General features: G+C 49.7%; 2 protein-coding genes and 1 long non-coding RNA gene across 5 annotated transcripts in view; 1 reads left to right on the forward strand and 2 right to left on the reverse strand.

Moving 5' to 3' along the window:
• Nucleotides 1-4,899, reverse strand: part of Drc11l (dynein regulatory complex subunit 11 like) — a 12,235-nt gene extending 7,336 nt beyond the window's left edge. The window contains exons 1-6 of the mRNA XM_087907518.1: nucleotides 4,846-4,899; nucleotides 3,939-4,266; nucleotides 3,045-3,164; nucleotides 2,139-2,324; nucleotides 1,579-1,650; nucleotides 141-346 (exon numbers count right to left, since the gene is read on the reverse strand). Coding sequence (XP_087763644.1) covers nucleotides 141-346; nucleotides 1,579-1,650; nucleotides 2,139-2,324; nucleotides 3,045-3,164; nucleotides 3,939-4,266; nucleotides 4,846-4,856 — 923 coding nt within the window. The 5' untranslated portion in view covers nucleotides 4,857-4,899. The remainder of the gene's footprint in view (nucleotides 1-140; nucleotides 347-1,578; nucleotides 1,651-2,138; nucleotides 2,325-3,044; nucleotides 3,165-3,938; nucleotides 4,267-4,845) is intronic.
• The window catches only part of LOC148121953 (uncharacterized), an 18,603-nt gene extending 9,008 nt beyond the window's left edge, over nucleotides 1-9,595 (forward strand). Inside the window, exons 3-5 of the long non-coding RNA XR_015738195.1 lie at nucleotides 272-319; nucleotides 1,506-1,635; nucleotides 9,300-9,595. This is a non-coding gene — a long non-coding RNA (uncharacterized LOC148121953). The remainder of the gene's footprint in view (nucleotides 1-271; nucleotides 320-1,505; nucleotides 1,636-9,299) is intronic.
• Nucleotides 9,596-12,342: 2,747 nt separating this feature from the next.
• Nucleotides 12,343-25,120, reverse strand: Abcf2 (ATP binding cassette subfamily F member 2). 3 transcript variants are annotated; one of them, XM_087907519.1, is made up of 15 exons: nucleotides 24,993-25,120; nucleotides 24,178-24,373; nucleotides 22,314-22,526; nucleotides 21,755-21,937; nucleotides 21,506-21,677; nucleotides 19,311-19,406; nucleotides 18,401-18,503; nucleotides 16,503-16,598; nucleotides 15,983-16,102; nucleotides 15,816-15,905; nucleotides 15,373-15,483; nucleotides 14,702-14,764; nucleotides 14,402-14,530; nucleotides 13,499-13,702; nucleotides 12,343-12,983 (listed from the first exon to the last, which is right to left on the reverse strand). In XM_087907519.1, the coding sequence occupies exons 2-15, from the start codon at nucleotides 24,335-24,337 to the stop codon at nucleotides 12,846-12,848; spliced, it is 1,878 nt and encodes a 625-aa protein (XP_087763645.1). In that variant the 5' UTR covers nucleotides 24,338-24,373; nucleotides 24,993-25,120; the 3' UTR covers nucleotides 12,343-12,845. The 3 variants fall into 3 exon arrangements, with proteins under 3 accessions (XP_087763645.1, XP_087763647.1, XP_087763646.1); XM_087907521.1 differs by lacking the exon at nucleotides 24,993-25,120 and adding an exon at nucleotides 24,673-24,942; XM_087907520.1 differs by lacking the exon at nucleotides 24,993-25,120 and adding an exon at nucleotides 24,464-24,648.
• Between the last annotated feature and the right edge of the window lie 44 nt (nucleotides 25,121-25,164).

Raw genomic sequence — 25,164 nt, forward strand, 5'->3', positions numbered from 1 at the left:
TGGGCTCAAGGTCTGGACCACGAGCGTTGGAAAGGGGTGAGAGCTGATGAAGAAGGGGATAGTCGCTCTACAGAGAACAGGTTCTGGGGACAATGGGTGAGGGAGAGAAGGTCGGGACAGCTGCGGCTGTGGACACTGACTGGCACTCAATAAACCACTGTCGGATTTGGTCCTTCATCTTCTCCTTCATGTCTGGCCCCTCGATCTCTGTGAGAGAATCGTGGGTCTTCCCTATGGCATTCTGGAATTCCTCTTCCTTTTCCACCTGCAGGATCCTCCGTGACTCCTCCCCCAGGAAGGCCTGGGTCAGGATGTTCAGGTGTGCTGTCTGGTTGGGCGAGGGGAGCTAGGGGAAGTGAAGAGAGGCCAGGGTGAGGGTTCAAAATTTTACCTGGGATGGCCCAGCCCCTATGCTGCCCCCACTCAGTCCCCAACACAGCCACACGCTTGCCCAACTCATGCCCTCATGGAACGACGGGCATGCCTGCATCAGGAGAAATTGTGTTTGGAGCTGAAATTTGTCTGTGTAAATTACCCTGGTAATGAGTTTGCTAGATGCATCCGGGGTGGCCCCCCCCAGCAGCCCTCCCCCGTGAGCCTGAGGCCCCAGCCCCCATGCATGCCCCGCCTGGCGGCCGAGTTGGCAGCCGTTCTCACAGCCACTTTCCCGCCTCATTGGCTCCCAAATGTATTTTAAATATCACTCTGCGCAGAGACAATTACTGAAAACGCTGAGCTCACACTGTTGATGGGCCCGGGCGGCCAGGCTCATTCCTCACCCACTGCTGTTGCCCCCACCCCTGCTCTCCCTCCTGGGGGGTCCCATTCTGCAGCCTCTTAGCAAGTCTTTGACCTCTACTTATACACAGCAGCCCCCTAGCCGTCATCGATCCTGCACCCTGGAGAAGCCTTCCTCTTAGTCGCGCTGACCTTGGCCTTGCCCACCCCCAACAGCCCCTCTGTCAACCAGGTCTCCTCAGGATCTATCCAGGGCAAAGTTCCTCTCCCCGGAGTGTGACCCTCGCCCTAGCAGGGCCTTCAACAGAAACTGACTGGATGAGGGAAGGATTTGAGAGCAGAGGGCACTTTAAGAGAACGGGCGGCTCACTCCAACTGGACACACACACGTGCGCATGTGCATCACGCAAGGGTCTCAGCCCCTTCCCAGTTCGTGTCCTCCATGTGCAATCACGCTCAGCAGAGCAAGTGGGGCGGGGGGCTGTGACCTCATAAGTCCTGGCTTAGGGGTATACGCCTACCCCAACATGGCTTCTAGTGGCTCCCTGAGACTAGAAGAGGCCTGAAGGGCACCACGGGGTACTCCTGCTGGACCCACCCCTGCAGCCTTTCCTCTCAGTAAGGGCAGGGATGCAAGGTCCAGGATGCTCTGGCCCATCCTCTTTCTGTCCCCATCCCCACAACTGAGATCCTGTGGGATGCTGTAGAAGCGGGGTGGGTTGAAAAGCCCAGTGAATTCCCCGTCCTTATGCTTCTTTCTCCCCCAGGGTCTGCCTGGGACAGGGTGCAGAGGACGGAGATGGGGAAGGAGGAGCCCTGTGTGGGCCAGGGAGGACTCACCATGCCAATGAACTCCATCTCCGCGCGCCGATCCTGCTCAAAGCGTTTCCTCTGCAGGTAACCTTTCCACACCTGGGATTGGGGACACATGCCACTCAGATGCTCTCCAGATCATGTGACCTCGGGCCTAGGGGGGAGCAGCAGGGGTACCTCCTGCTGACTGTTGTCTCCTAAGGGTGGGACTGGAGGAAGGAGGGTGGTGGATGCCCTGGCACTGGACTTACAGATGTGAGCTACCATGTGGGTGCTAAGAACCAAACTCAGAGCCTTTGTCAGAGCAACCAGTGCTCTGACAGCCTCAGGAAGCTGGGCTAGAGTGGAGAGACAACCTCTCCGGGACCTGGGTACAGAGTGGACCGACTTGCTTTCCTAGGCGCCAGACACATGCATCCCAATATACCTTTGTGCTTGGGCTTATTGATAGATAAGGTCCTGTGTTTAGCACCAAGCTGTGGACCACAGACTTGGGGCACCCTCACTCCCAGGGTTAATTACTGAGCCCAGCTCTTACTAGGAGAGAGTCTACCCTGGCCCTTTTTCTGCCACTCAGGGTTAAATACCTTTTGTATGACAATGGCTCCCTGGTCCTGACTGAATTTCTGTCGCCCATCCTCCCGATTCTTCCTATCCCGTTCCTCTTCTTTCCGAATCTCTCGCATGAAGATGGCTCGCAGTCGGCCCTGCCTGGCCCGCTCAGCACTCTGCACTAGAATTAGGGCTTCAGTCCGGCTCATTCCTCGAAAGTTCTTGCCATAACAGGGACAAAAGAACAGGAGGACATGAGCAAGAGCTTGTACCCAGGGCAGCTGAGAGATCAGTCACCGAGGATGTACTGGGGGCAGAGTCCTGGTGCTGCAGATCTGCCCTGCAAGGTGTTGGAGGGTCCAGGGAATACAAGAGCAGCCTTGGAGGAGGCTAGGGATTGCCAAGGAGCTCTCTGAAGTGGGAGCAGGGTAGGGCAGGACCTGCCTGTCCTGTAGGAGGACTCTTGGAGGGCGACCCCCACGTACAGTAAACATCCCAGCCGGAAGGCAGATGTTTGGAAGAGACACTTGTGTCAGATGACCGAGGCAATGAACCCCAAGGAATTGGGATTTCTCCCAGGAAGATCATGGGAGGAAAAGGAAAGTGCTAGAAGTCTGCTGCCAGCCAAAGGGTGAGATTGTCTCCCAGAAAGGGAAACTTAGGGGTGTGCCAATTGTTAGCCTAAGTTGCAGCAGAGACTGGAGCCCAGAGAATGGTGATGGGTGGGACTTTGAGAGGACTACTTAATTATGCATATTTCTGGCCCTTTATTTGAACCTGAATCTCGTGGGATGGCCTGCGTTGTGGCCACACTGAGTACATCTCTTTCCGCTCTTCACTGTAAGTTTGTCTAACTAGCCAGGTGAGGGTACACAGCTGACCCTACCTACTTTATTAAGGCTTCCAGGACTCAGGTGCTGACCCAAACAATTCTACATTACCTCCTGAGAAATCAGTGGCTCCAGTCTGGCCAGGATCTCAGCCAGCATCTGCTGCCGTGCCTTCATGGCGCTGGTCTGCTCCAGCTGAAAATATCTGGGGATGGGGACCTCCAGGTCTGCCTTCAGCGCAATATGGGGAGAAGGAGGATCAGGAATTTAGAAACCCAGGCCCTCTGGCCATCTGCAGGGCTTCTAGCCATGTCTGTACTCCTGATGCCATTTTCCTCCCACCTAGGGGCCTGGGATGGGAAATTTGTGGATCCTGGTTTGTGACCCAAGAGTCACCCCTGCCCCACATCTGACTGAGATAAATTCTGAGGGTGCCAAATCCATCGTACCTCTGGTTCTACAGGAAAGCATTTGATAGTGCCTTTACCATCCTGACTCCTACATAAGAATGTGGGATCTTGGGCAGCCCTCTCTCCCACCCCAACCCCAAGTTTCCTGGGAGCTGGCTGGGGAAACCTTGAGACTCTTTTGGCTATGGAGCAAGGACTGAATTCTGGCCTTGATGGAACAGGACCAGAGGTTGCCTAGCACTGTGCTCTGAAACCTCTGGCTGTGTGAAACTTGGCTGTGCTCACAGGTCTCCTGGTATGTTTCAAGAAACAAGTGCAGATTTAGCCGGTCTGAGATATACTCTGGGTTTCCAACAAGCTCCTAGATGATGGCCAGGGACCATACTTTGAGAAACAAGCCTCCCTAAGGCCCTACTCATCCGTCCCGCCGAGGTTCCCAGGTCTTCTCAGACGCAGTGTGAGGCCAACTCCAAAGCCCTCCAGTTCCTGAGAGTCTAAACCTCTACCTTCATCACCCTGCTCCCTAACTGCCTCAGGTCAAGGCCTGCCCAGTCCCTCCAAACCCACACCCCATCTCGGGTGGCTGCTTACGCACTGGGGTCAGTTTGAGATCCTGCAACACTCGGTCCAGGCAGTGGATCTCGCACAGGTCAACGCGTACCAGTTCATCCTTGAGCTCCAGCACACGGCCTGCCACGCCGTCCAGGAGGCGACGCAGGAGCCGGCGCTTCTGTGGCTGCACCATCTGGTCATAAGCCATGTCGAAGCGGCGCAGCAGCCCCAGGTAGTATAGGTAGAGCACCGAGAGCCTGTACTGGAAGCTCTGCCGCTCCCGGCTGGGCACCGGTTCCAGCAGAGAAGGCTCTCTCTCCAGCACCTCTTCCAGAGTCACGTGGGAGGCCTCCCAGAGGCGTTGGTAAGCTCTAGGGAGAATTTGCTAGCTCTGTGTCTCACCAGTACCACGTGGGGGAGGAGGGGTGGCAGTGGGGACAAGGGGAAAGAGTTGCTACCTTTCAGGGACTGTGAACTCTGGGTTCTAGAGGGAGTGATGCTCACGGTGTCAAAGTGGACTTCAGGAAAGTGAGGGGCCACTGGAGAATGAGCGGGCATGGGCATTGTTTTTAGGGCTAGAATAAGGGTCTTTGATAGATCAGCAAGGAGAGTGAAGACCTGGCCCAGGCTTGAGAGTCTGGGCCTGGATGTTCCTGTGAGGGACAGAAGCACTGAGTCCTTTGTAAATGAGAGTACCGTTCCATCCACTATGCAGTAAAGTGGATGTTGTGGGTGAGGAAGAGTAGGGAGAGGCCTCCATTCCACAGAGTTCTGGGATCAGAATGAATTGCCCAGGGGAAGTCTGCAGGCTGAAAACCGGTCCCAGGCGGCACAACCAGGGGCCGTGGGAATGCTCAAACCCACCCAGGACCTGACAGCACCTAGCTCCCCTCTCTGGCCTCAGGTCCAGTGTAGTCTCTGATTTTTGCTCCCAATGGTCCTCAACTCACCCCTCAGACATGGTGTCTTCACCCCTCGATCCCCTTTGTGAGTTGGTGGAGCCACAGAAGCTACACGGGGCAGAACAGTCTGGCTTGAAGAATTCTGACCCATTGTACCTATGTTCTAAAGCGAAGGGGTGGGGCTAGGGAATACAGGGTTGGGGACACTTGTCTAGGCTGCACACTGAAAGGTCCTTGGGCAATGGCTATAGAAGTGTCAGGGCAGAGTGTGGGACAACTAATACTTTCCTTATGCCTACCAATAAATTAAGTCTTCCTATTTGATGTCACCTGTAAGTTGGGGGGAGGGGCAGGTCAAGTACATGTTCCAGGGCATCATTCCAACTGCATCTTCTCATCTGGAGTAAACTTCGGGTGAATTTTATTATGGTGTCAACACACTTCCCCTCCTCAACCTCCCGAGTAGCAAGTGTACAGTTGTACACTCTGTTCGTTACTCTCCTATTGTGATAAAACACCATGACCTGACCAAAACAACTTCCGGAAGAGTTTAGCTTATAGTTCCAGAGCGTTAGAGTCCATAATGGCAGGTCGGATAGTGCAGGCAGGCCTGGCAGCCGGGGCAGGATGTTGGGAGCTCACATCTTTAATCTTAAGCACAAAGCATAGAAAACTGCCAGTAGGGCAAGGCCTTAAGCTCTCAAAACCCACTCCAGTAATATACTTCCTCTAGCAAGGCCACAACCTTGCTAAACCTCCCCAGACAATGCTATCAACTAGGGACCAAATATTCAAATGCGATAGGGACATCTCATTCAACCACCATATTTACGATGACCACCCTCTTCTCCTATGCTTTCAGTCCTGTTGTAGGGGTAGAGGACTGGGATAAAACTGGGGCCTGGAAAGGGAGAAGCACACGTTCTTCCCCTGAGCTGCCTCAGCCTGGGTTTTGCTCTTATGTAGGGCCTACCTGAGAAGTCTGTATGGCAGGAGCAGGGAGAGACACTGGATTGTGGTCAGAAAGCCCTGAACTTGCTCACTTTCCCTGATTTTGGTGGTGGGAGGCACTTTTTTGGCTCAGTATTAAGCAAGGACAAAAAGGAAGGGATGGAGGAAGAGTGTAAGGAAGAAGGAAAGCAGGAAGAGAGGAAGGAAGGGCCAAGAAGGAGGGAGGAGGAAGCGGCCGAGGGATGCAGGGGCAGAGGTGGCACCCCCATGCATGTAGACAGCTGGAGGATGCTGTTTAGATGGTGATCCCGTTCAGGGTTGAGGTGTGCTCCTCACTCCTCGTGTCTCCCAGGGCACCTTCGGCATCACAGTGTCAGACCAAGCAGTGAAGTGGGCAGAGGGAGGCTCGGGCCCCATCGTCTGGGTCTGGGCCTCTGGATTTTCTCTGGAGCTGTGGAACCCAAGTGTGGATGGCTGATTCTCAACTTGTGAAGTCGCAACATGAATCCTATCTGTGATGTGTGACGGGGGTGCTCTCTGAAGTGGTGTGTCAGCCATCATCTGAAGACGGGTCCTTTCATGACAAGCCAGATCTATCCACAAGGCGAACACAGAGAGTGTTAAATTTGCTCACTGACGTCCCCCCTGCTCTGCTCAGTCTCTCCAAACTTTGAGGAGAGTAGGTGTGTCTTTAGGGAACCTGGTGAAAGAGAAAGCGTGTATGTGGCAAGCGGGGGTCCAGGCGGAGGACAGGCTAGTGGAGACCATAACAGCAATTTTGTGTGTCTGTGAGCATTTTTCAGATGTTTCAAAACACAAAGGAGAAAAATTTAGAAGTCTCATAAACATCTTGAGAGGGGAGAAATTATTAGAAAATATTAGAGGAAAGTTAAAAATCCAACAAGGTGGGCATGGTGGTACATGCCTCTAAAATTCAAGCACTCAGGAGGCAGAGGTGGGTGGATCTGTGAGTTCAAGCTCAACCTGATCTACAGAGTTCCAGGCCAGTTAAGACTCTATAGTGAGACTTTGTCTCCAAATTACCTAAATAAATAAAATAGTGCTTTTTTTTTAAGGCTATTTAGGATAGCAGGTTATCTGTAAATTGATCTAACCTACAGTTTACATGTATATGAACTATTATTATTTGTATTAATATTGTTATTTCTTTTTGAAGTAGGGTGACATACTTTGTAGCTTGGGCTGGCCTTGAGTTTGAGTTAACTCACAGATGTGAGCCACCACTCCTGTTTGCATATCTTGAAGCACACATTTGCAGACTGTGGCTGTAGCTCAGTTAATGGAGAGCTTGCCTGGTTTGGATACACAGCTCAGTGGTATAGACCTGTAATTTCAGTTCCAGGGAGGCTGAAGGAGGATCCGAGTTCAAGGTCATCCTCAGCTAAACAAGGAGACTGAGGCTAACTTTGGCTACACGAAACCTTGGCTCAAAAGTCACGTGGTGGTGGTGCCTGTATTTCATCTCTGCACTTGGGAGGCAAAAGCAGGCAAATCTTTGTGAGCTCAAGGCCAGCCTGGTCTACAGAGTGAGTTCCAGGACAGCCAGGACTACACAGAGTAGTCCCTGTCTCAAAAATCCAAACAAGAAAAAAGAAACCATATCTCAAACAATACAAAACATAACAAGAATTATATAAGGCTCTGAGTTCAACCACCACCCTCCTCCCCCGCAAAAACAAATCAGTCTGCAGTGTCCAAACACAGTGGCTGTCACATTGAGTACGATGACACGGATGAGTTAATGGCACCAACCCACATGCTAGGGATTGTGGGCCCAGTAATGAAAGCAGCGTAAATTCAGTCCTCTGGTCCTAGCCCTGGTCCTGCTTCAGCTCACTGTGTTTAGACAGCCATTCATCAACACAGCACTCTAGCCTGTCACTTACGGCATGTCTCCAGAAAGCAGTTTTTATAAAGTGTGTTGTGATTCCACCTGTGGTAGCTTCAAACACCGAGGACACTGTTGTCCCAGACAACACATGGTTTATCACATCTCTTTTTCAAATCAACACTGTGCACAGGAACATACGTCACTTGGAGCTGATGTACTAGGAGACGCTCTCGATGCCCTCTGATATAGCGTGCTTGGCCAGCTCTCTAAGCAACAACAGACACACAGCTGTCTGGACTTCCCAGGAAGTTAGTGTTCAGCCTGGCTGGGCCAGCCAGGTGGCCTTCAAAAGGTGTCACCCACAAAGGACTTGTGTTGACTAACCTTGGTGTTGTCAACTTGACACACCTGGGAAGAGAGACCCTCAACTGAGGAACTGCCTCCATCAGATTGACTTGTCCACTTGCCTGGGATATTTTCTTGATTGCAAACAGAGGTAGGAGGGTCCAGCCCACTACAAACAATTCTATCCCTAGGCTGAGGGGCCTGGACTGTGTAAGAAAGGAGCTGAACTTGACCCTGAACTCGTGTAAGCAACATTCCTCTGTGGTTTCTGCTCTACGTTCTTCTTCGCTGCTTGGGAGTTCCTGCCTTGACTTCCCACAAGGATGGACTGCAAGCTGTAAGCTGAAATAAACCTTCCATCTCTGAGCTGCTTTTGGTCATGGTGTTTAACACAGTAACAGAACGCAAACGAGGACAGAGTTCGTGATCAACCCGTGGCCTCGGCAGAGATGTGGATGTCAGGGACCACTGCACTAATGAAGACTTTTAAGGAGAATGGAGCAAGCCAGTGAGTGGCATCTTTATTTGTGATGAAAACCGCAAGATGCAGGGGCAGGGAGACAGAGCAGAGGTTGGAGAGATGGCGCAGAAGTTGAGTGCGTGCTTGCAGCTCTTGCAGAGGACCCGTGTCCCATCCTAGTACCAGGGTGTTGGTTAGCTCACAACCCACCCGCTGCTCCAGCTCTGTTTGTGACTTCATTTCTCATCCATGTCATTGTATCCTATGTTAACAGTCACTGTGCTGGGAGATAGCACAATGCAGATAGATTTTTTGTTTGGGGGAGTGGGTGTTGGTAGTGACTGAATTCAGAGCCTTATGCAAATCTCTCCTTATTTAGATGAGGATGACCTTGAACTTCCAGAGGCAGAATCCTAACACACTCTGTAGCTAAAGCTCCCATTAACACATAGTCCCTGACACCAGTACCTCTGCCGGGGCCATGAGCTCATCTTGATATGGGCAATACTCGCCCTAAACGGGAATATGCCACTGTCCCCATCTTTTGCCAAAGATTTGACGGTAAGAGTTAAGTGGAAACATAGCTTCCTGGTTTCTCCTTGAATGCCTCCATTAACACAGTGATCCCTGACATCAGTATCTCTATGCATGAACTGGTCATGAGCATTTATGTTTGCAGGACTAGGGATGGAACCTAGGGCTTTCTTCATGCCAGAGAAGTGCCCTACCACTGAACTGGACATGAGTTCAGTTCAACACAATTTCTTTCCTGAGACAGATTCTTACTTTAAACCTTCCTGCCTCAGCCTCCTCTGTGCTGCCTTTACACTACCATGCCTGGCTGCTTTGTTTTTTTTTTTTTTAATAAGATTTATTTATTTATTTTGTTTACAGTGTTCTGTCTGCATGTGTGCCTGCAGGCCAGAAGAGAACACCAGATCTCATTACAGATGGCTGTGAACCACCATGTGGTTGCTGGGAATTGAACTCAGGACCTCTGGAAGAACAATCAGTGCTCTTAACCTCTGAGCCATCTCTCCAGCCCCCTGACTGCTTTGTTTTTTGTTTGTTTTGTTTTGTTTTTCAAGACAGGTTTCTATGTGTAGCCTTGACTGTCCTGAACTCTGTAGACTGGGCTGGCCTCCAACTCAGATCCACCTGCCTCATATGTGCTGTGATTAAAGGCATGCACCACCACTGCCTGGCTTGTTTATGCATTTTTATAGAAATACTTGAGTTTATTTCTCCCCTTCCCCCCTTTTTCAACTTTTTCTTTTGATCCTTAGTTTGATTTGAGTGGATCTAATGGATTACAAGGTTTTCCCTCTTGTTTTTTGAGACAAGGTCTCTCACTGAATTTAGGGCCTACCAACTGAGTTAGACTGTCTGACCAACAGGCCCTGGGAATCCTCCTGACTCTACTTCTCCAGGGCTGGGATTTCAGGAGTGTGCTGGTGTGCCCAGCTTTATACATGCATGCTAGGGATCCCTGGGTCTTTTTGTTAGATTTTATGTTTGTGTGTATATGTACATGCATACCTTTCTGAGAGACCCTGGAGCTGGAGCCACCCAAAACAGTGAGTACTAACTAGGACAAAACATGGATCCCCTGTAAGAGCAACAAGCCCACTAAATCGCTGAGCCATCTTGCCAGCCCTGGGTACTCAGGTCTAACTGTACTGTTTCCCTGCACCTGCATCTTGCTGTTCTCATCAGTACATGTATGCAGCTGTCTCTAATATGGATGAGTGACAGGTGACACCAAGGGTTGCTGTGTACTGTGAGAGTGTTGTTCTACAAATGCATCTTAGAGCCCTGCAGAAGTGAGTTATCCCTGGAGGTGACATTCTTAGAGGGAGGGCTGTCAGTCAAAGCATATGTTCACCAAACTGGTGTTTGGTGAGCAACTTGCTGTCTAGCAAGGACATCTGTATGGCAGTTACTGCATCGCTGGACCAGCAGGTAGGTGACCTATGTATGGATGGTTTGGGCTGACCACAAATTACTTTGACTTTGACTAAGGCACTCCTCTATGTGTGTGTCTTTTTCCACACAGACTTCTGAACTAGGAACCCTAAGATGTGAATAGGGGGACTTGGGACTTGGTCAGTGGGAGACAGGTGGCTAAGCCAGTGGGGGAGTCAGAGCTGGCTGGGTACCTTACCAGCCACTGCTCTGGCCATTCCTGCCAGCAGAAGGCTGCAGCTAGTCAAGATTTTGGTCATCTTGTTATTAGGGCCACGTGGGTGAACAGCAACTCCCAGCTCAATGAGATAGCACCAGGCTGTCAGCTACCCTCTGGAATCCATGCCTGATCCAACCCTTTTGCCGGATTTTGATCCTAGATCTGAGCTAAGCCACAGGTACTTGACTAAGAATCCTGGAACAGCTCAAAAACCACCAACTTTTGGGAGTAGAGGGCACCACACATCAGAAACTGGTGTGTGTGGGGGTGCGCAGCAAATGCCACCTGCTGTGTGTGAAGACACGCAGCACTGCCACCCCTGCTCCATTTCAGAAAAACCCGGTGACATCGCAGCTGCTGTTTGCTTCCAGGCCGAGGGCAGTTCTGAATCCCAAACAAGGCACAGCTAATTTTAGATAATTTGCAGACTTTCTAGGCATTCTTAAAACGGTCAGATTGGTTTTCTCCTGCTGAGTGGGTGTAGGTGACAAATGGGCTGACTGGGTTATGAGGTTGCGTACACTTTCCTTCCTTCAGATGTTAAGTCCTTTCAACCCTGAGCTCCAAGGGCCAGTCTTTTTTCTTTTTGATGGCGGTTGAGGTAAAAGGAGGTCAGGAACCCAGACTGGTCTCACGCTCCCTAGTGTTCTAGTGTTGGGATTCCAGGCCTACACAATTCCAGGATTATTGTGCCACAGCCGGTTTCCCAATAACAGGTAGCTGAATTTGGTGACAAGTGGCTCTGTTGAACCAAGTCTACAGGCTCATTCAGACCACTCAGGGCAGGCTGATTCAAACCACTTTGCCCCCAGCCCAGGTAGCAGAGCCAAGTTCTCTGGAAGCAGAGACCTGCCAGTCTCAACTCTCAGTGGGATGGCTTGGTCCCTCTGCTAAGCAGCTCTGGGACCTCACCATCTGGGGAGGGCAGACACTTATCACTTTTTTTTTTTTTTAAAGGAACAGGATTAAGTCTGCCTTTCTAGGCTGTGGTCAGAGATCTCCCTCCCTTTTGAGTACTTCTGACCCTCCTAGTCTCCAAACCACAATTTAGTATTGATTTATAGCCTTTCCCACTTGATTAGATGCTCCTTGTAAGCTCTTAGATGTGCTGTTAATACATACTTTAAAATGGTTGGTATGCTTTCCAACAAAGGTGGCCACTAAGGCTTCAGGGGTAACAACCACCTCTGGGTAAGGTAGATACGGTAGTGCCTGCTGACACAAAGCCTCAAAGTTCCAAAAGGCCAGACAGACAAAGAACTCTGGCTAGATGTAAGCTGGACAGAGCTAAATAAAAGGTGGGTGTGGACCAGATAAAGGATTCCTGTCAGTCCAGGAACTGCACATGCAGACCCCAGATTCTGCATCTCCCACTCCACCAATTGACAGGTGTAGACAAGGAACCTATGTGAGGTGAGTGGAGTACACCACACTACAAAGTATGGTCCATGGCCGCCTGCTCAGCATCACACACCAGGAAACTGGTTAGGAACGTTAGCTCCTAGCTGTTTCCATTACTGTCAAAAGTTGTCAAGGTCCATCCACCTCTGTGACCTGACGAGCCCTCTCCACAGCCAAGTCTCCTGAAACAGAGGCCTGAGGGAAAGCTTGGTCTGGAGGGGGTGGGGTGGGGGGAGCAGTACGTTTCTGCAGCTCCAGTGGGCCAGACTTCTGCCTTCTCAGGCCCATGGCTGCTGAGGGGAAGGGAATGCTGACTTCAGGGAGAGAAAGAATGCTGAAGAGACCCAGGAATGAGGGACTGTGGCTTCCTCTTTATTGGACACTTTGTAGATGACACACAGATCTACAGTTAAATAATTATTAAAATATCGACCAGGACTACAGCCCTGGCCCAGGGCTCAAACCAGAAGCAATAAGGAATGGGGGTGATGGGCTGGCAGTATTCCCCCAACTTCACCAAAACCCATAAAACAAGGCTCTTGAATCCTTCCAGGGCCAGACCCGGGCTTGCACCTTGGGTTAACCCAGGGACCCCCTGGCTGCATCTCTCAGGACAAGGTAGCCAGTGAGGGTCTGGAGGGAACAGCCAGCCAAGTCCAGACACAGATCCAAATGGAAGGAAGATGGGAAACGGACAGCTGGAGATAAGATGCAGCAAAGGCAGGCTGAGGGAGAGGCTGGGGCAGTATTGCAGCAATGCGGGAGTACAGCCCCAGGGTCCTGTCCTGAGTGGCTGGGCAGGTGTCAGCTGGCAGTCTCCAGGTGGCATTCCTGACCCAAGCCTGGCTGAGGGCTCACACATTGTGGGTCCTCTTGGTGAGCTGGGGCTCCTCATCTACCAGCTTGGATTTGAGGTGCTCCTTGTAGGCCAGGATGTCTCCAGGCCACTTAGTGATTGTCTGCTTCTCACAGACCCAAATCTCCTGTGCAACCTGGAAGCAGATGCTGGGCTCAATATGGTCAGTCCTCGGCACCCTCCCCACCACCAGGCACTGTATGAAGCTTCCCGAATGAAACAGCCTTTCCCCTGAGGCCCTGCCCAAACCCTTATCTGCGGGTATTTTACTCAAGAGCACTAGAACCAGCATTCCAGAATTTTCCAAGCCAGATCCTTTAGTGCCATCCCCCACTGTGAGGTCTCCACAGGCTCCTGATCTGTTCAGGGGCTTCGTGAACCATGTGTCTGCCCTGCTTCTTTACAAGCTCAGAAACAGCCAGCCGCCTTTCCTCCTCATAATCCAGATTCTTCTTACTACAACACTTATTTGGGTCACCTAGACCAAGTTAATTACTGTCCCTACAGAGTCATGAGATCTGGCTGTCACCAGGCCACAAGGACCTGAGCCCTTCCCTGAATTTAGCAAACGTGTTATGCCCTCCACGGGCAGCAAGTGATTCATTCACACAATCTTCTACCCACACTCCACTCTGCTCAGATCACACCCACCTGCTGGATGAGTCTGAAGTCGTGGCTGACTAGCATCATGCCACCCTCAAATTCATTGATGGCATCTGCCAGTGCATCAATGGTCTCGATGTCCAGGTGATTGGTAGGCTCGTCCAGAAACAGCATGTGAGGGTTCTGCCAGGCCAGCCAGGCCAGACACACGCGGCACTTCTGCCCATCTGACAGGTTCCGGATTGGGCTCACCTAGAGGAACCATGACGTAAGAACTTGGTGTTACACCTGCCATGCAGCATGGGTCCTCTTTCCCCTCTCTGGCTCCTGTTGCCATTATTGCCTTTTTATTATTATTATTATTATTATTATTATTATTGCAAGACATGAGCCTAGGATGATCCAAGATCATACAGCAAGACACTGGCCAGGCCATTAGTCTGACAGGGGATACCTGGGAACAGGACCACTCAGTCTCTTACAATCAGCATGCAAGGAGCTGGAGAGATGGATCAGAGGTTAAGAGCATTGCCTGCTCTTCCAAAGGTGAGAACTCTTCCATGAGTTCAATTCCCAGCAACCACATGGTGGCTCACAACCATCTGTAATGAGGTCTGGTGCCCTCTTCTGGTCTACAGACATACACACAGACATAATAAATAAATAAATATTAAAAAACAATCAGCATGTAAGTTCTGACGCAGCGACATGATCCGGGGACCCTGCAGTTTCATGTCTGTTTTCTAGCGCTCTCATGCACTCTGGCTCAAGAGCCTGTCAAGCGTCCCGCTCACTATCCTTTCCCACAACCTCATAGTACACGGCACTTTGGAAGAAAGAAACAGAGGAGACTCTGGGGTCGCTCCCAAAGCTAGGTGTGAGGAATGTTCCCTGACCATCTGGTCATAGCCTCCGAGTCATCTTGGGTCCTTCCCACCCCTCCTCCCACACCTGCTGTTTCCCAGTGAGGCCGTATCTCCCAATGATCTTCCTCATCTCCTCCTTCTCCTTGATCTCTGGGTAGCACTTCATCATATACTCCAATGGTGAAAGGTCCAGGTCCAGCTGCTCCTGTAAGTGCTGCAGAGAAAACAAGACCACCATATTTGGGGGACACCTCCTCCTAATGGGGCCTGCCCCTAAGAGCCCACCCAGACACTTGCTCAGGATTCAAGAAGCAGGGAGAGGCAGAAGCTGATGTTCCCGGAGGAGAGGCTACCCTGACCCCCAACACTGATGCCGGCCCTGTACCTGATGGTAACGTCCTATCTTGACATGAGAGTGCTTCCGGATCATTCCATCTGTGGGTAGAAGCTAGGAAACAGTTAAGTAGAATCAGAAAAGCAAACACGCCAAAAAGGAAACCCAAACAGACACTAACACATGTACACGGCTCGACAACCTTCCCATAGATCTACTTTGCCAACACACAGACTACCGTCGAAGCACTCCAGTGGATTAAGGAACTGGCTGTCGACCTTGACCCACGTGGTGGAAAGTGAGAACTGACCCCCACAATTGTCCTCTGACCACATGTGAATGTACACACAATAAAACAGATATAAAAGTATAAACTTAGGAAGACTCACTAAAACAGACTCTTAAGGGAGGCAAAGATACATAGCAGTTTACTAGGAGGACATAAAAGGTCCACTGTAAAATACATCAATAAGGCACATGATGTAGGCACAACACACATTTTCTCTAAAGAAACCCCAAGGTATAGGTGTTCTGTCCAACCAGCCTAACACTGTCACATGCGTGCATTCACAAGCATTCTCAGTCATACAGATTCTTCCCCACCCACCCTCCCTGGCCTCAGCACTGCCCCAGTTCCTCCACATGGCTCACTCAACCACCAGAGCACTTCCTCACTCCCTTCTTCCTTAATGAAGGTACCAGAACCACCTTGGCACCATTACCTCTCCAGTTAGCAGCTTCAACAGAGTGGACTTCCCTGCACCATTGGGTCCTACCAGAGCCACTCTTGTGTCAAGGTCAATGCCAAACTCTAGATTATTGTAGATGCAAGGCTGAGGTGGGAGAGAGAGAGAGAGAGAGAGAGAGAGAGAGAGAGAGAGAGAGAGAGAGAGAGAGAAAGAGAAACAGGTTAGAACTTGAATTTGCTCAGCCTGGCATGCCAACTCCATAGGTGGAGAGAATGGAGGCGATGTCACTGTCAAAGCCGATCCCAACCCACCGCTTCCATCTGTTAAGCCTGAAAATTGTCCCCTCCCTGGTAAAAGTCAGCAGATACAGGCAGCAAAAATGGGAGAGGCTTCCACTGCTGAAACTGCCCATGCAAAGTATACCCGGCCCCCAAGCTACACACAGGCTCTTTACATGTGCTCTGGCCTATACTCACCCCGTCTTTTGTATACTTGAAGCTCACATTCTGCACCATAATGACAGGTGGTGGGATTTTACCACATGGTGGGAAATAAAATGACAGCGTCTAAGAAGAGAAGCATCTCATGTCAGTACTTTTCCTAACCCATGCCTCAGCCACCTGATCTAACCATCAGACCTCACCTTGTCACTCACAACTCTTTCAGTCAGTCCCGATGCCATCATTTTCTGTAGCGTTTTCTCTTTGCTTTGAGCCTGCCGGGCCAGCTTGGCACTGCCATGGCCAAACCTGGCAATGTAGTTCTGAAAGAGACCAGAAGAGGGCTTGAAGTGTGTGCGAGAGACAAGGAAAGCTTAAAGGGTGTACAGGAGACCACGCTGGGGCTTAGGGTGTGCATGTGCATACTACACCACAAGCAGTAGCTTTTTCAGGTTAGTTTTGTTTGTTTGTTTGTGGCAGGGTTTCTCTGTGTAGCCCTGGCTGTCCTGGGACTCAGTCTGTAGACCAGGCTGGCCTCAAACTCAGAGATCCACCTGCCTCTGCCTCCCAAGTACTGAGATTAAAGGCGTGCTCCACCACACACAGCATTAACCCTTTAACCTTGAGTAAGAAATGACTCACGTTCCTTCCCAACTTCTCCCAGCCTCCCCCAGCCTCATCACTTCCCAATACAAGTGGAGAACGGCAGCGTAACTTCCCTACCTTCATGTGTGCAATCTGGTCCTGCTCCCAGTGAAACCTCTTCATCTGGTTCTCCTCCAGCTCCAGCCGTGTCTTCACATACTGATCATAATTACCCTGTGGGGGATTGCCCAGGCAAGGAGGCAGCGTTACCCAGGGCTCAGTCCTGGGTTCTCACTCAGATTAGAGGGTGACAGCAACACTGACTGCTTTGCTCTAAGTCTGAGCAGTAAGAAGAGAGGAACTGCATTAAAGCAGTACATGCTAACCTAGAACCTGGTGTTTACTTCTGCAGTCTTGAGGATGGAACCCAGGACACTAACATGACACACGAGGCAAAGGTGTACCACTAAGTCCTGCTACAGCCTAACCGGAAATGTATGGGTGTTTATTTTCAATTTCATGTCTTTTACTCAGCCAAGCCAAGGTCCATGGCAATCCAAAGATTAACCAGAAGAACACTCAGTGTCTGCAGAAGCCCCAGATACAGTCATGCAGACACCATGGAGTTCAGGCCCTAAACCACCTCTTACAGCCCACCGAGAGGCTAATGCCACTTATGGGTAGTAAGGATTGTCCCCGACAAAGGAAAACAAACCACCTGGACTTAGGATCATGGCCAATTGGATTGCCATGGCTTCTGACCAAACCAAAGCCCAAGACTCAAGCTAGTCATCCACTAAAAAAAAAAAAAACCAAAAAACTAACAAACAGGCCATTAAAGAGGCAGACTGTATGTATATTCACCTAGAAAGCAGTTGCTAATTTTAAAAGTAACCTGGAAATATCATGATTATTAAAGATTACAGAAGAGGGGCTGGAGGCTCAGTGGTTAAGAGCACTGGCTGCTCTTCCAAAGGAACTGGGCTCAATTCTCAGCACCCACATGGTAGCTCACAACCATCCATGTTCACAACTTAGTTTCACAGGATCTAACACCCTATTCTGGCCTCACTGGGCACTGCACATGATACACATAGAGACCATGTAGACAATGAATACCCATACACATAAAGAAAAGAACTTAGACTGTAGAAGATTAAAGATACAGAGTGCATCCATAAATAATATTTTCTACAAATAAACAGAATTTTAGAAGGTGATAAGACTCTATTAATGGGGCTGGAGAGATGGCTCAGAGGTTACGAGCACTGACTGCTCTTTCAGAGGTCCTGACTTCAATTCCCAGCAACCACATGGCGGCTCACAATCATCTGCAGTGAGATCTGGTGCCCTCTTCTGGCCTGCAGGCACCACAACATTGTATACATAAATAAATCTTAAAAAAAAAAATCTAAAAAGAAAATCTACTGATACTCCAACAGGGACTGTGACTATGAATGTAAAGGTCTGTTTTCTCATTTCCATTTGAAATTGATGCTCACTGTGGAATCCAGGCTGGATTTATTTAAAAATTTATTACATTTTTTTATATTTAGTGGTATGGGTGTGTGTGTTCATTAGATTCCCAGCACACACACATTAGTGCTCACAATAGCCTCTACCTCCAGTTCCAGAGGATCCAACAGAGCAGACACCCACACCTATACAAACCCCACACACAGGTACACATAATTAAAAACAGTAATAAAAACAAATATTTTTAAAAAATAAAAAGACAAAGCACAACAGGGAGACTGCTAAGATACTAACGTATTTTCCTGTGCACCAACCTCTCTCTCACACCAATGAAGGCAGCAGCCCAGGAGCTGCAGCAGGACCAGCTCCTTCCCCAGGCACGTAAAGAAGTCAACTTCTTTGTGTAAGGCAAACACACACACATACAGCAGCTGCCAACTGTAGACTATGGCCAAGCGCAAAGGCTTTGGAACTAAAATAAGGGCTGCAGGACTTCTTTAAATGGCTGTTTCGGTATAACAAATTCAAAGAAGTAGGTGCAGGAGCCAAGGCCCACTCACCGTGTAATACTTCAGTTTCTTGTTGTGCATGTGGATGATATTGGTACAGACCCCATTCAGAAAGTCCTGGGAATGGGACACGAGGACCAGGATGCGCTTGAAACTGTGAAGCCAAAGAGCCAATCAGGAAGGTTGCAGGCAAGAGACTGGTCAAAAAAGCCTACATAGCCACATCCAGAAAGCCCTCACCCTCTCCCACCCTCACACCAAGTGCCCTTGCAGCTCCTGCGGCCAGCAGGGACTTAGGCAGCACTGCATTCCCTCAGTAAAGCTCCTGGAGCCTGTCAGTGGTAAGAGAGCCTGAGCCCGAGTCTTCCTTTCTGTCAGCAGAACGGAGCAGAGACAGAGTAGTAGTGAAGTCTGCATATTCAATATTTAAATAAAACGTATCCAGAACAATGGGCTAGGCCAACTCAAACCCATTCCATAAGAGAAACATGAGCCCTTTCTTTTGAGACAGCACTGAGGTACATGCTACTGTTTCCTTTTAAAGCTGAGACAATATTCCAAGCTACTCAGTTCTTTGGTTATAAAGAACCATGATAATATTTGATAATATTTTTCTTTATCACCACGTCATGAAGTATTGGACTCACTTTACATGATTTGTGTGTGTTTGTGCATGCACATACACAGACATACACATACAATTAAACATTGTCTTTAATAATAAAGATGTACTTCAGACACAGGAAAAACAAAAGGTTTTGGTTTTAAAGGCTCATACATTTTAGATTTACAAAGACACCCCAATGAGACAGAAAGGTCCACTCTAACTGCATTTGGAACTGGCTACATCTGGCCTCTCTGGTCTCCTTTCACACTCATCAGGGCAGCTTCTGGGCACCTATTTTCTCTGCACCGTGTTACTGACCCCTCAGGATCTGTGGCTCCCAGTCCCACCCCTTACGTCTTAAGTTCCTCTTCCAGCCACACACAAGCATCCAGGTCCAGGTGGTTGGTAGGCTCATCCAGAAGCAGCATGAAGGGCCGAATAAAAAGGGCTCTGAAGGACACAAAAGGAAACAAGAGGCACCCTGAATGCTGAATGGAAGGCACAGCTTGTCTGCCACAATACCAGTCAGGTCTGGACTGAATCCTCAAGTCAATCTGTAGCAGGTTTCTTGGATTGCAGCCCCCAAACCATAACACAGAGACTTATTAATTACCAATGTTCGGCCTTAACTTGCACTTGTCTCACTAGCTCTTATATCTTAATTTAACCCGTTTCTCTTCATCTAAGTTTTGCCTCATGAATTTTTACCTTTTTTTCACTGTGTATGTCCTACTTTCCTGCTTCCTCTGTGTGTCTGTCTGGCATCTCCCTTTTTTTCCTCCCTTTCTCTCCTCCCCCAGCCTAGAATCTTCCTCCTACTTATTTTCTTTGCCCACCAGCACCGCCCTTCCCTCTCCTGCCTAGTTACTGGCCTTTCAGCTTTTTATTTTACCAATCAGTGCCTTAGGCAGGCAAGGTGAAACAAATGTAACACATCTTTATTCGGTTAACAAATATTCTGCAAAATGTAACAAAAAAATGTAACATATCTTTACAGAGTTATACAAATATTCCACAACAGTAATCTCTGTTTTCTGCCTCAGATAAAGAAGGGTCTCCAGAACTCAGGACTGAAAGGCAGAAAGTGAGCTATAGGGATGCAGCCTATATAGGTAAGGCTGAGGCCTTTTGCACGTGTGAGGTCTGAAATGGCAGCTAGTGGGCATCAGAGCACAAGAGGAAATAAATTAGTAAGGCAACAACCATCCTAGTTAGATGAATTGATGGGGCTGCCAGACTCCAACAAGTACCCAAAGTCCTTTTCTTTCTTTCTTTTTTAAAATGATTTATTTATCCTTATTTTGTGTACATTGGTGTTCTGCCTGCATGTCTGTTTGTCTGTCTGTCTGATGGTGTTGTATCCCCTGCAGCTGGAGTTTACAGATAGTTGTGAGCTGCCATGTGGGTGCTGGGAACAGAACCCAGGTCTTCCAGAAGAGCAGACAGTGCTCTTAACCTCTAAGCCATCTCTCCAGCCCCCAAAGTCCTTTTCTTATGCAGGTAAGTCAAGGAACAGGCTAAAGCTCTGGCTTTCAGACTGCAGTCACCACTCTTGGGAACCTGGTAAGAATATTTCTGAGCATCACACTCAAACTGAGAGTTGTCTCCAAAGCTCCTAAGCCAGCCAGAGCAGCTTCTGGTTAACAAGTGGAGCCACTGCACTCATGTTTTAAGACACAGGCAACTCTTTAGGCCAATGGAACAGCCTCAACAACCTGCTTCCCAGGAACAGTGTGATGCAGAAGATACCACCCATTTAATCAGAACTATGGCTTGAATACATGTGGAGTCCCCACTGAGAGACATTAAGAGGGTAGAAATGCACCTAAATGTTGGTGCTTGGCCTCTGCAATGTGAGCAGGATTAGGCAAAGACACAGGATACAGCCCAATGAGCACATTCGTGGCTGTGTAAGGGGACGAGAAGACAGACATGCGAACTTCTGTCTCTCCCACCACATGAAGCCTACACTACACTTCAGGACTCTGTTAGCAAAACCACCATCAAATGAGGCCCCTTTGCCTTGTACTTCCAGAACCACGAGCCTCTTCTCTTTCTAAAGTGTGCAGCCTCACTCAGCTACTTTATAGCTGTAACAGAAACCAGATGAACACAACTCGGCACTCTGGGGAGGGCACGGAAGTAGCTGAACTATAGAAACTCACTTGTAAGCACAGGTTTCCAGGGGTAAAAAGACAGGGGACATCAAGGCTGTCTAATATTTTACTATCATAAAAATTAGCAGGATGGAAACACAAAAAGCAGGAAGCGGTCAGGTGAAAGAAAAGCTTAACTCTGTTTAACTTGAGTCTGCTCAGGAGTACTCCTGAACCACGTGCTGAAGTTCCAGCACTGAGCATGGAAGCACTTCTGAGTACCTCAGCCAGGACATTCACAGTCTAGTCCACACACTTGTCCATGCCGCATCTCTGATGGTTACCTCAGCTGGCACAAACTGACCATGCTACCAAGTCTACAGTCCTACCAGAATGAACATTCCACTCCAAGAGATGGGGCTCCAAAGAAAAAGGGAAAGGGAGCAAATTCACCTGGCAAGAGCAACTCGCATCCGCCAGCCACCACTGAAGTCTTTCAGCTTCTTGCGCTGCATGGCAGGTGTGAAACCCAATCCATGTAAGATCCTGGAGGCCCTCATCTCAGCTTTGTCGGCGTCCAGCTCTTCCAGCCGCTCATAGAGCTCCATGAGCTTCTCACACTCCGCTGTGGTAGTACATGACCATCAGCTCCCCGAGGGTTCCAGGAGGAAGCCCAGCCCACCCCTGGGTATAGAGCCATACCATCCTCATGAGCTAAGCGCTCAGCTTCCCTCTCCAGCATGGCCCGCTCTGTGTCCACCTCCATCACACACTGCAAGGGTGTTTTCTCGCTAGGAGGCATCTCGCGAGTCAGATGGTAGATGTCTATGTGCTCAGGGATGGGTACTTCACGCTTCCCAATGGCAGAGAGCAGCATGGACTTTCCTGAGAGCGACATAAAGACAAACCAGGGGCCACACTCTTTAAGGGTCTTCCTTGGTCCCACTCACTCACTCAGATCCCACTATCCTTCACTCCCAGGATTCCCTTTCCAAGGTCAAGGCTTGTGCTACTGCTCCTGTGAGGTCCTGTTCCTTTACAATGGCTTCACACATTATTCCCCATCCATCCCCGTTTCCCCCACCTCTAGCACCTTCTGTGAAAAACTACTCACTTGGTACTTACTGAACATGGCTGTGTCATAAATCTCATGTCTGGTCCCCACTCATAGAATTAATTCTTTGCTTTGCTAATGTTAAATACATAGTAACAGATGAGCCAAGAAAGAGAAACCTCCCACTTTGCTCTCAGAGGGCCTCACCAATTCCATTTAAGCCAATGAGGCCGTAACGGCGGCCCGAGTTTAGTTCTAGTTTGGTGTCACTGAGCAGCTCTTGACCGTGAAAGGTGAGTGAGAGGTTGATGATGTGGACGTCAGTACTGTTGGGGTGAGAGGCCAGGACGCCGGTGACAGCGCGAGCAGCAGCTTTCTTCATCTCAAAGTCCTCTAGCTCCTTGGTCAGCAAATCCACTTCTAGAGACAGATGTAATTTGGGGAGGTGTTGTCAGACTCAGATTGGGGGTCAAACAGGCCGCTCCACAGGACCTGAGCTCAGGTCATCTGAAGCAGACTCTAGAGTTCTGAGAGCTTTACATCCAGGACACACGACAAGACTTGCCCAACACCCTGCTTTCACAGACAAGTTTTACTATACACTCTCTGATTCTAAGTTCTCTTGTCCTCCCACTGTGCTTAACTTCCCCACTGTTCACAACTCCAGCCAGGGATAAGACTCCGCGTGGCCTAACTTGATCCACTAGTTTCCTTCTAGAACTCTTACTTTAGAGACAGTTCTTACCACTTATCTCTATCAGTCGTTTTAACTCTACTTTCTATTATTTCTGTTCCCATTATTAATGTTATTATGTTTCAAATGTTTAGTGTTTATCTGTGGTACAAGTCTCTCACACGCACCTCAAAACATGGTCCTGCATATTCATACAAACAAGTGAGAGGACTGAAAGAGATGTAACACTGACTGGAAAATGGCACAGGGAGAGCGAACAGGAGCACAGCTGATGTGAGCTGCCATCAGAAGGCACTGCCATACTGAACCAGGCTTTGAGAGAAAATGCCACACACAGCTTGCACAAACACTACGGTCTCAAAACTTAATGCATGAAAGGATAAAAAATGTGGTAACATCAAAGGGACAAGGAGCAGTCCACATGCAGCCCCAGGACTGTGCAGCCAGTTTTCAAGGGTGGTGAAGAGATGGGCCTTAAACTGGGATGCTCACTATTATGTACCACCATGTTCCCCTCCTTGTCACAGTTAACTTCAACTATCACCTTCACAAAGGCCTGCAAAGAGGGAACCCCAATTGAAGACTGCCTTCACCAGACTGGCCAGTGCTGCCTCTAGCTAGGCGGGTGTGGGCTACATGCGAAAGCTAGCTGAGCAAACCAGTAAGCAGCATTCATAAATAGTCCTGCCTTTCTTCCCTCCGAGATGAGACTGTAACCTGGGCATGTCAGAGGAAGTAAACTTTTTCCTCCTAAATTGGTTCTCATCAGTGTTTTTTTCACAGCAACAGAGAAGGGAAACCAGAATATAGATTGTCTGAAAGCAACCTGTTTGTAGCATGAGTGAGCAGCTCAGCTAGTATGGAGAAAAGCTCAGTACATCCCCAAATGCACCAAAAGCACGGCTGTTTTCTCAGAAGAACTTCACAGAAGAGCAAGAGTACCACCATATGGGAAAGCCCGACACGCTCACTACCATAAAGGTTGGAAGGAAAACTGAGAAAAGGGATAGGAAGTTGCCTTTTCTGTCATTGTCTGCTATGGCAACGGGTGGATCAGCAACTCCCGTCTGTGCTGGCCACTTCAGTTCAGTTTCCTTGATTGGTAACAAGGTGGCACTATCTTCAACTTTATGGGTTTGGTCATCACTAAAAGGTTTCATGGCATATAAAGATGTGTATGTTGTGACTTTTATTCTGTAAAAGAAGCCCAGGCTGGCCTCAAACCCTCCATTATTTTGCCTTCGCCTCCCGAATGCTGGCATTACAGGATTATTCACCTGCACCCAACTAGACACATTCTTCATTGCCTCTGCCCCCAGATTCTGATTTCGGCTGGGGCAACCAGATCAGAAAATATACCCAAGTCCCCTCCATCACCTGTGGCCTCTCTGCCATTGGCCTCCTCATTTTTCTCCTCTGCCACCTGAGGTTCTGTGACAGCGTCTCCATTTTCTTCATGTCCCTTTTTGGGCCGCTGTCGAGCTTTGGCAGCTTCCTTCTTTTTGGCTGCCTTCTTCTTGGCCAGGTCGGAGGGCATGGTGATGAGGCACAGGGGTAGTTACTGTTCTAGAGTCTGAAGAAAAGGAAACAGATACTCCAAAATTCTAAACTTATTGGTAAGAATGTCTGAGAAGTAGTCCCTCCCTCCCTGGAATTTTCCTACCAAGCCTCTGGTGCTCCACTCTGTCCACGCCTTGCCTCCGCCAACTTTGTCAGGGTCCCTCACACTTTCTTCCAGCCTCGCCTCCTCCCTTAGGGCTCGCGCGCCAATCCCCACCGCCGGCCTCACTTGGATGCGCTCTTCCCCCCGGGCCTTCGGTGAGGGACCGCTCTGCCCCTAGTCTCTAGTTTCCCAACTTGGCGCTCGCGCACCTCAGCCGGACGCCTCCTTTTCGGATCTTTGCCAGGAGTTGTCCCGGACCTCGCTTTGGTCGCTTCCCTCCACCCCACCGACTACGGCGCGGTTTCTCCCCGGGAGCCACGCGTCCTCCGCGACGGGTCCCAAAGGGTCTCCGCTCTCGCTGCCCCTAACCTCCCCCACAACCCGCGCGTCTCCTTCTCTGCCTGGGCCAGTTCTTTTCCCTTTCGGCCCTTTCCATCCCGACCCTGATCTCCCTTCCGCTTCTCCTCCCGCTTCCTGCTCACGGGTCCGCACTCTCCTCCCCTCCGGCTCCCCTTCCCCCTCAACTCACGGGGCCTCGCCGCTCGGCCTCTGTCGCAACAGAGCTGCTCCTTGAGCTCCTCCGCGTGCGGCCGGCTCGCCAGCCAATCACGGCCCCGGGCGGCCTTTGGCGCGCCGCCGCGTGTGCTCCTGGGAAATGTAGTTCTTGACTCGCAACAACCTCGGGCGGGACTCTCCTCGAG

The sequence above is a fragment of the Myodes glareolus genome, chromosome 6 (genome assembly GCF_982192425.1).
Source record: "Myodes glareolus chromosome 6, mMyoGla1.1, whole genome shotgun sequence".
NCBI lineage: Eukaryota > Metazoa > Chordata > Mammalia > Rodentia > Cricetidae > Myodes > Myodes glareolus.